Source organism: Haliotis rubra, unplaced genomic scaffold, assembly GCF_003918875.1.
Source record: "Haliotis rubra isolate DU_JTF1 unplaced genomic scaffold, ASM391887v1 Scf20, whole genome shotgun sequence".
NCBI lineage: Eukaryota > Metazoa > Mollusca > Gastropoda > Lepetellida > Haliotidae > Haliotis > Haliotis rubra.
The window spans coordinates 172,908-183,193 of NW_025766003.1; the positions used below are offsets into that span (position 1 = coordinate 172,908).

A 10,286-nucleotide genomic window follows, 5' to 3' on the forward strand; every position below is an offset into this window, starting at 1 on the left:
TAACTCACTCATATCACAACATGCAAACTAGATATGGTAATGAAAGCCTAAAATGATGCAGTTCTTCAACAGTTAACATTTGAAAGAAACCCACTGACTTGAAGGGTACGATGCACATACGTTTACCCCCGACAATCCTGGTATGTCCCTACCAGATGAAGACACTGAGGACTATTGAGTGTGTTGTGCCCCAGACCACAAAGCTGCTTGTGACTTGTTTCAAAGAGTGAATGACATTGAATACAAAACCTTATTAATATGCTGCTAGATGCTGGAACCTTTAACCATCTCACAAAGATGGTGTGACGAGATGAGCTCTGGATATGAATTATACACTGCATATTTTTCATTTGTTTTGGTGGAATTGGACAAAAATATAAGACAACAATTTCCAGAAACAGAAGATAGTTGGCCACTCAAATGGATACAAATGGTTCATTAATTGGAATGTTGTCCTCAAAAAACACCTACTTCCAAAATCCATAAAAAGCAAAATACCAATTGACCAGACTGACTGACATCCTGCAAACAATCTTTGACTTACGTTTTTTGAATAACTTGGCTGACAGATTGCACCCAGCCTTGTATACACCTACCACTTGTGAATGAATTCAGTTTTGCGCAGTACTCACCAATATTCCAGCTACATGACGGAGGTCTATAAATAATCGAGCCAGGACCAGACAATCCTCTGATCAACAGCATGAGCATCGATCTATGCAACTGGTATCAGATGCCATGTGTCAACCAAGTCAGCGAGCCTGACCACCCAATCCGTTAGTCGCCTCTCATGACAAGCATGTGTTTCTGAAGACCAATTCTAACCTGGATCTCCACGGGTCTCACTTAAGAGGAGCATTCAAATCCATGGCTACTTTCTCAATCAGGCAAAGAAAAACACAGAATATGTTTAAAGATGATGTTTATGGCGAGTGGCATCCCCCCATTACAATACACTGACATACACATGAATACACTGACATATCACAGGTAAAGGCCCTCAGGGGTCCCCTCATTCTTCCTGTATAAAACATTCTCCTTGGCTTTCTTAAAGTCTTCTGCAGTCACCTTCATTCTCCTCTCTCTCAGAGCCAGCAGGCCACCCTCAGTGCAGATAGCCTGGAAAAGGACATAGCAAGTTAACCAGCAACTGCAGGAAATTATATAGTATTTAATATTCACCACTCTCTTTATGGGATACAAAGGTACTTTCTAATATGAACACAAAGTATGCTTTGTCAGCTTAGTGTTCAAATTTATTCAGATGTGTAAGTAGTCAGAAAGTGGCTGGATGAATGTCTTTAAGGTTGCAGGAACCAACATTCCAACAACATCACTGTATCCAGTAAATACTGGGAGGATGGGCCCAAGGACACTTACGTACTAAAGGCAACTATTACACTATTGTTGGATAATAACACATCATCAGCCTGAACAGCTAGGTTGTAATATCAGTTCCATGCTGCTGATGCACCTGGAGCAATTTCATTCCCAGATGGGGTAAAAGTAAGAATAAAATGTTGTTGGAAGTATTGCTCTGTGAGTGTGAACACAGGCTTGGCACTTGTTAGGGTCTTATGTACTTGGGTAAGTTATACTGGCATGGGTTATGCTTATGTTAAATGAGCAGTTATAATAACCTTGATATCAGCCCCAGACAGGTCATCTTTAGCCATGACATAGTCATCTATGTTGACATCACCAGCCAGGGTCATGCGGCTAGTGTGGATGGTGAAAATCCTCCTCTTTGTCTTCTCATCGGGGAGTGGGAACTCAATCTTACGATCAATACGACCAGGACGAATCAGAGCTGGATCCAGAGTCTCAATACGATTTGTAGCCATGACCACCTGTTAACACAGTGAGTGAAACATGGAGATTCAGCTAAAAATATGTTATTATATTTGACTATACATTCAGTACTAGTTTAATGGGTGATTTGATGTTTTCATATATATGCATCAGCAATTTCATCATGTTAATAGGTGTTGAAAAGAGTTTTATCATCATATTTCGAACCAATGTTTTGTGAGAGAATCTATACCAAGTTTCTTGTTTTACTGTAACTATAAACTATGTAAACACCTTGGAATCCAAATCAGCAAATATGCATGGAAAATAAGCAGCACTCAAAGATTTGTGTAATCTAGAGTAAACTTGTTAATCATGTCAATGACCAAATGTCAACTGATTTAACAATTAGTGTTCATGTACCTTGACATCTCCCCTTGAGTCAAAACCATCAAGTTGATTTAGCAGCTCCAACATTGTTCTCTGGATTTCTCTCTCGCCACCAGAGTTGGAGTCGTACCTGGAACAGTTCCACCATATGAAACAACTCGAAGTAATTCACATTCAGCTTATTCAGCTTGACCTGAGCTACTCTACATATGCATGACCCAGGAGGTCAAATGGTACAAACGGCAGGTCGAGTTAACCTCATTAAATAGGGGAGAAGAGAATGTCAAATGGCGACCTTGTCTTGGCTGTTCGGACATGTTGACAATCAACTGACAGAGGTGCACCCCTTCACAATAATAGACCCAACCAGTTTTGACACGGTCACGCAAAGCATTAGTATTCACTTGATCAGGTCAAGCTGAACAAGCTGTACTTGCATTACCACCTACACCTGGATTACCAAGTCAGCAAGTTGTATTGAAATTCCAATGTATTATACACACAGTCTAAAATACTTGGTTTTCAAAAGTAATTACAAAAGCTAAAAGCTAAAATAGACATAAAAACAATCCTGTCAAACATACCTTTTCGTTCCAATTGCATCAATCTCATCAATAAATACTATAGATGGGGCATGTTCTTCTGCAACCCTAAAGAGTTCTCGAACAAGCTTTGGTCCATCTCCCTGGAATAATGACAGTGAACAAACTTAATTGTTGTACTAGATGCTTCTTGTTGCTGCTGAAGAAGAGTGATTAGCTAAGCCTCAAGTTTTCTTATAAGAAATGTCACTACGAGGCTAATATCTCACAGCATTAGTTGAAAGACATCTTTACTTACCAAGTATTTTTGTATGAGTTCAGATCCAACAACTCGCAGGAAAGTAGCAGACGTCTGATTGGCTACAGCTTTGGCTAGCAAAGTTTTACCTGAAAACATGTAGAAACATACCATATTGTAACCTTCAATACTTGTTTCGAAGATGTTACTTGTCCAACACCAGTGTACACGTCTTACATGGAGACTATGCTTCACAGCTTTTGCTCATATCTGAATGAGCCCAAGACTGATATATATCATAAGCTGTAAGTGGCACTACATTTGTACATGTTTTGAATGACTTAAATTTGTTTTGCTGGGATTGCTAAATGATCAAGCCTAGATACTCTTGAAAAGGGAAGTGAAAAACGATGATACATTTTGATTTACAATTACTTCCTCCTTTAGACAAACGTAATTGAGTCAACTTAATGTTACAAGTGTTTCATAAATGATGTATCAGTTGTTTATAACATGTCCCTTTCACATCTGGACAACTGTCCTGCTGACAGTTTTGTAAACTGGGACTAAGTCAGGTGTTAGATTTATGACAGACAGACCTGTCCCAGGTGGGCCATACAAAATGACCCCTTTTGGAGGTTTGATTCCCATCTCTTCATAATATTCAGGGTGGGTTAAGGGCAGTTCAACTGACTCCTGAAATACAAGAGAAACATTTGATCAAGATCATTTGATAATGAAAATTCTGACCATTGTTATGAAATAATCACTGATATTCATATTCGGAAAGTAACGAATGTGGGGTTAAAAATACCTTGATTTCCTGTATCTGGTTATCAAGCCCACCAATGTCGGCATATGTTTCTTGAGGAGCCTTCTCCAGCTTCATGACTGTCACCATTGGGTCAGTGTCGTCTGACAACACACCGACCACAGCATGCACCTGGCAGACACAGGAATGGCAACAATTTTAACCCGAATGCTTTCCAAATTCAACAAAGCTACTTAGGTTAATGATACTGTAACAAGCATTCCACAAGGATCTTCTAACATCATCTCTAGGACAAGAACTTGCCTATTGTGTAACTTTACACCTGCATACAAAGAAGGATATGTCTCACATTTTCTCAAAAGAACTTCAACATCTTCAAAGTGAAACACAATACACATGATATCAGGCGTAATGTTCAAGACCATATGTTCTCAGGCAACAGCACACAGCCATATACACTGACACAGTAGTCTCATCATTTAGAAGATCCAATGAAAATGGACCTAGCCATTTCTTATCATCTGATCTTATTATGCTATGTTATCAAGTATTTACAGCTCGGGATAAACAATTAGTAAAGGGCTTAACATCCTTAAGTTAAGTGTTATCATTTCTATATCTCAAATGCAGAAAATGAATTCCTGTTAATACTGGTGTTTATGATTATGATGATTTACCTTATGATTGAGTAAGACTGAACACCCTGGTTCCAGCTGATCTTTATCAACAAAGGAGAGGATGCTGACGTAGTGCTCACTGCCAACTGATGTGGATACAATGGCATGGTTGTCATCAATGATCTCCTCCAGGTTGCCCACTGACATAGGAGAACCACGCAACTCATCTACCTTAGTTCTCTCCTCCTGGATTCATGAGTAGTAGAAACAAGAATTAACACTGCACTTTTCATAATTACGTTTCCTTCTAATTCTGACAACACAAAAGAAATTACACTGCCTGTGACTTACATCCCTAGTTCAAGACAGTACCTAGTAAAATTTCAAGACTATTAAACTGTAGTAAAGAAAACACTCCCCCCAAAAAATATAATGTAAGTAGTACTGAAAAAGATTGATAAGCATGATAACGGTAAGATTGGTTTTATCATGCTTTTAGACTCAACAGTTTTAGGCACAGATGGTTAATGCAAAATTATTGTATAAACTAAAGTAGAACTATTGGTGAAATATAGGACTGCTATTGTTGCACAGGTCACCTCATGTTTCTCCTCTTGTGGCTTCAGTCTCTCCTGGTTCTTGATGAATTCTTCTTCCATCAGTAAGTAGTCTTTGATTCGTTCTAGTTTTAGTAACTTTAGTCGACATCTTGTGTGTGGGGTTACTAAAATATATAAAGATGAACCGTGAGTTAGCAATAGCAAATATCATGAACAATGTGCTGAAATTTTGAAAAATGGAAGTTTTGAAGTTTATTTATGAAAACAGTGCCAACTTACTGTTGCTATGGTAAATCACTTGATATCATAAACATGATATAAAGGGATTCAATGTTTTCAAAATGCATAAACAGTCGTCATACACAACAGTCACTTGCAGCCCAAGTTTATCAGTCACCCGAGTCTGGACCAAACAAACCACTGCTTTAAGCTATGAGCAATGCCTTATACTGACAAGCTACAATGCAATCAACTATGCCCTTTCCACATAGAGTAATATTTAATAAAGAAATCAATAACAATCCCTGCTGAAAATGTGAGACTGGATTGGATACACACCTTGTGGAAGTTTGGTTGCGGCATCAGGTCCCTTTGCTTTCCTCTTCTTCTTACCTACACGAGTTGGGACAGGAGGTTCATACTTCCTTTTCTTATCCTGAAAAGTACAGATACAAATATTCCACTAATTCAACCAACCAAACATTTGCCATGTCTTTAATACAGTATATAGTTCCAAAAAAGTTCAATGACATATGATACCCAAGAGATGGAAACCTAACACCAAGAACATTAGCAACATCTAGAAGTCTTATGTCATAGTTGAATATATTGTCTTAATGTACTTCTTCCTGTTACATTACAAATGCTTAAAGGTAAACCAGATACTTACTATTTGCATTTTTTCTTAATCATGTTAATGAAATTTTCTTTGGCTAGTCATGGATCTTTCCATGTTTCTTTTATCATGTTAGTTGTGTGTACAAACATCAATGGTCAAAGCAGCATACCTTATCGTCAGACTTATCACCACCTTGTCCACCACTTCCACCAGATTGCTTCTGACCCTGCAATACAATACATCACACATACAGGAGGCATTGCTGATAAACATGATAAAGACAGGAGTCCATAGTAAGTATATTTGCGTAAATATAAATAACCACTGCCCAATACATATTTTTAGTAGTATGCATAGGCATACATGAACTATTTCCAACAGTTCAATAACACTCCACATAATTAACTAGTCTAACATGTATTGCATTGCCACCATTAGATCTTCTATTACGGATTTCATGCAAGCATCATCCATACATCATGCGAGTGAAACCTAAAAAAAATAAAATGTTGTGGTTCTGATTACCCGACCGACCCTTGAAGTTGGGTGCCTACCCTATTCTTTTTAAGCGGACTGAATAAAATAAGATTTCAGATACCATTGTTTTCTCCCGGCACCGACAGACATAGGTAATTCCGATAGAGAAAGTCGACATGATGGTCGCAAGCTTGATTTAATAAGCAATTACACATTGATACATGTGTTATTAGTTTGTACATTCCTTCTAAAAAAAATATGCAAAAAAAAATAATTCCTACCTACCCTAAATTTTAAAGGGGTGTAATCAGAACCACAACATTTTATTTATTTGGCCTGAGTGAGTGAGTTTTACCGCTTTTAGCAAAATTCAGGCAATATCACAGCGGGGGAGACCAGAAATGGGCTTCACACATTGTACCCATGTGGGGAATCAAACGCGGGTCTTCAGTGTGACTGGCGAACGCTGTATCCTTTAGGCTACCCCACCACCCCCATGCATCATGTACCGGTACATATTTTCACTGGAGTAAATAATGCTAAAAACAACAGCTACAGCCTCATTAATGTTAATTAAACATGTATATGGGTGTTATAAGTTTATTTATCATGTTACACACACACACACACACACACACACACTGAAATACACGTTAGAAGTCACCTGTTTGAAAATAAATTGAACATGCCCCAAAATCTGTCAATACCTAATGAGAATAACATCTTCTCACGTCCCAAAATGTACTACAATATAGAACTCGTTTAATAGACATGCACCACGCAAACAGATCCTGTAAGTGACCTACAATGTCAATGTTGCTAAGTTGTGGAATTTGTTTAGCAAATTATGAACACGCTGAAGAACTAATAGGTCATAATTAGCAGTACGAGTCTAAGGGTACAAGGACCGGGAAGATGTTCCGAGCTCTAATGTATAAACTATATTGAAAACCCTTTCGGTTGTTAAAACTTCCCACGAAAATAGGAGACGAATTTCATTGTGATTCAGCAAATAATGCATACAAGGATTTGGCAATCAGATGTAAAAGAACATATGAAATTAACCCAGGTGTGTATTCAGTCAGCTGGCAGTAAACTTAGGTACTCTGTCCTATACGTCAGTCGCGCGAATAAATCTACACATTCAAAAGCCATGGAAAATGAAAACGAAAATTGTCAAAACATCTCTCCATGTCTCACCATTTTCACAGGATACGGATCACTGCGCAGACGCAAGCATACGCCACCTACCGAGAAAAACCAAGTGGGGACAACTCCCACATCGACAGTCACACGGCTCAACCAGATCATGCAACTTTTTGTTTGCAATAAGTTGTATTAGCAGAAGCTGTAAATCATTCAGTATTTATATGGTTCAATCTTAGGCAAGCCGTGATATCGCTAGGATATATTGCTAAAAGCGGCGTGAAACCTCACTCACTCTAACTTTTGCGAGCTGCCGGTCAGACCCTGGTCTGCTAATACTGCCTGAAGTAATGGAAAAACCTTGTTCATTTTCAGGGGCTTGTGATTCAATAAGGAAATCACATTAGCAAGTATTTCAAAATATACCATTCGTTATTCTATGTGAAAATAATTTATTACATTTTGTCAAAGTGTATATGTTTCACAATTTATTATTATTCATTGTCCATCTTCTTCAAAATACGGGACGGTGGGTAGCCTAGCTAGCCTACCTCCTTAGGAAATCTTGAACCATGACATGTGGTGTCCCATATTCAGGCAGAGTGATGACCCACAGGGTAGTAAATAAATCAGACAAAGATCAGGGTTAGAAGACAAGTAAACCAGACTGTGGTATGAAGCATATGAGCAATGCGCCCATTGGACACTCAAAGGTCCTCCGTTTCATTTTGCAGCACGATAAGGCAAATTAATTCGAGTTGGAAAATCTCGCGCCTTAACACGAGATCATATAAACCCAGTTTTGTTAGAAGATTGTATGGCTCAAGATAAGACGTCACCAGTCAACGTGGATGTTCCTTGTGTGGGATCCTCGCCTTGGGAGTCTTGGTATGAGCGCCCGGGTGGCACACTCGACCTGGAGGTTGTCAGGTGTTGCCATGTCAGACCTTGGTCCTGATAGACAGTGATAGATGATGCTTCAATATATCCGTGGAACATTGTTTTACGATCTGGTCGTAACTGAGCTCCAGCAAAATGGTGAAGCACATCAAGTGCTGGGTGGGTTGGGGTAGCCTAGCGGTTAAAACGTTCGCTCGTCACGCTGAAGACCCGGGTTCGATTCCCCACATGGGTACAATGTGTGAAGACATTTCTGGTGTCCGTGATATATTGCTGAAATATTGCTAAAAGCGGCGTGAAACCTCACTCACTCTAACTTTTGCGAGCTGCCGGTCAGACCCTGGTCTGCTAATACTGCCTGAAGTAATGGAAAAACCTTGTTCATTTTCAGGGGCTTGTGATTCAATAAAGGAAATCACATTAGCAAGTATTTCAAAATATACCATTCGTTATACTATGTGAAAATAATTTATTACATTTTGTCAAAGTGTATATGTTTCACAATTTATTATTATTCATTGTCCATCTTCTTCAAAATACGGGACGGTGGGTAGCCTCGCTAGCCTACCTCCTTAGGAAATCTTGAACCATGACATGTGGTGTCCCATATTCAGGCAGAGTGATGACCCACAGGGTAGTAAATAAATCAAACAAAGATCAGGGTTAGAAGACAAGTAAACCAGACTGTGGTATGAAGTAGGTGAGCAATGCGCCCATTGGACACTCAAAGGTCCTCCGTTTCATTTTGCAGCACGATAAGGCAAATTAATTCGAGTTGGAAAATCTCGCGCCTTACCACGAGATCATATAAACCCAGTTTTGTTAGAAGATTGTATGGCTCAAGATAAGACGTCACCAATTGCAGTCAACGTGGATGTTCCTTGTGTGGGATCCTCGCCTTGGGAGTCTTGGTATGAGCGCCCGGGTGGCACACTCGACCTGGAGGTTGTCAGGTGTTGTCATGTCAGACCTTAGTCCTGATAGACAGTGATAGATGATGCTTCAATATATCCGTGGAACATTGATTTACGATCTGGTCGTAACTGAGCTCCAGCAAAATGGTGAAGCACATCAAGTGCTGGGTGGGGTGGGGTAGCCTAGCGGTTAAAACGTTCGCTCGTCACGCTGAAGACCCGGGTTCGATTCCCCACATGGGTACAATGTGTGAAGACCATTTCTGGTGTCCGTGATATATTGCTGAAATATTGCTAAAAGCGGCGTAAAGCCATACTCACTCACTCTTCAAAATACAACGGTTGTGTTTTGCATTAACCTCCTGTGCAATATGCTGTGTCGAAGTGACTTCCACCGAAGGGTTTGTCGTTTTTTTCAGATGATGAAGAAACGTACGTTTTGCTATGTGAATAAAATGTTGAATAATATAATAACTTATTTAACAGCATTTACATGTTGGTATGACGAACATGTTAGATACTTGCATTGATATACATCTTTAAAAATCGAGTAGGCTACGTTTCCGTGCAGATACCATCGTGGTCGCTCCCTTTCATCCCGTACATTCTCAAGTACGACGTAAAACCCAGTTTCACCTCACCTCATCCCGTACATGCTCTGTCGGGGTATGCATAGGAATTTGCAGGCCAAGGCAGTGCTTGAACATTATGCTGTTGAAGAAAAGCAACACCAGTCGTGTGAGGAAGGGGATTACTAGTATATTGTTGGAAAGTCAATCCTGGGTCATGACATTGAAGAAACGAATTGCCACTGGTCCGAGAATCTGAGCTCTGTAGCCAACGTCTGTCAAATTGTCAGAGGCGTTCTCTGACATGCACTCATCCCACCACAAATAATAATTGAACCACCAACATTTCCACTTAAAGACAGGTTTAGCGAAACGCCCCCTATGACGTCTGTGGATACGCTGACGTCTGCCACTACGGGAAGTGTTAAATATTGCCACTGGTCCGAGAATCTGAGCTCTGTAGCCAACGTCTGTCAAATTGTCAGAGGCGTTCTCTGACCACTCATCCCACCAAATAATAATTGAACCACCA

At 39.7% G+C, this 10,286-nt stretch overlaps 1 protein-coding gene across 1 annotated transcript; it reads right to left on the reverse strand.

Annotated features, from left to right (window-relative positions):
• Positions 1-905: 905 nt before the first annotated feature.
• LOC124275552 (26S proteasome regulatory subunit 4) lies at positions 906-7,471 on the reverse strand. Its single transcript, XM_046711126.1, has 12 exons — positions 7,426-7,471; positions 5,918-5,974; positions 5,469-5,565; positions 4,950-5,074; positions 4,411-4,596; positions 3,776-3,904; positions 3,561-3,657; positions 3,022-3,110; positions 2,766-2,866; positions 2,215-2,311; positions 1,641-1,850; positions 906-1,119 (listed from the first exon to the last, which is right to left on the reverse strand). The coding sequence occupies exons 1-12, from the start codon at positions 7,426-7,428 to the stop codon at positions 985-987; spliced, it is 1,326 nt and encodes a 441-aa protein (XP_046567082.1). The 5' UTR covers positions 7,429-7,471; the 3' UTR covers positions 906-984.
• Positions 7,472-10,286: the final 2,815 nt, after the last annotated feature.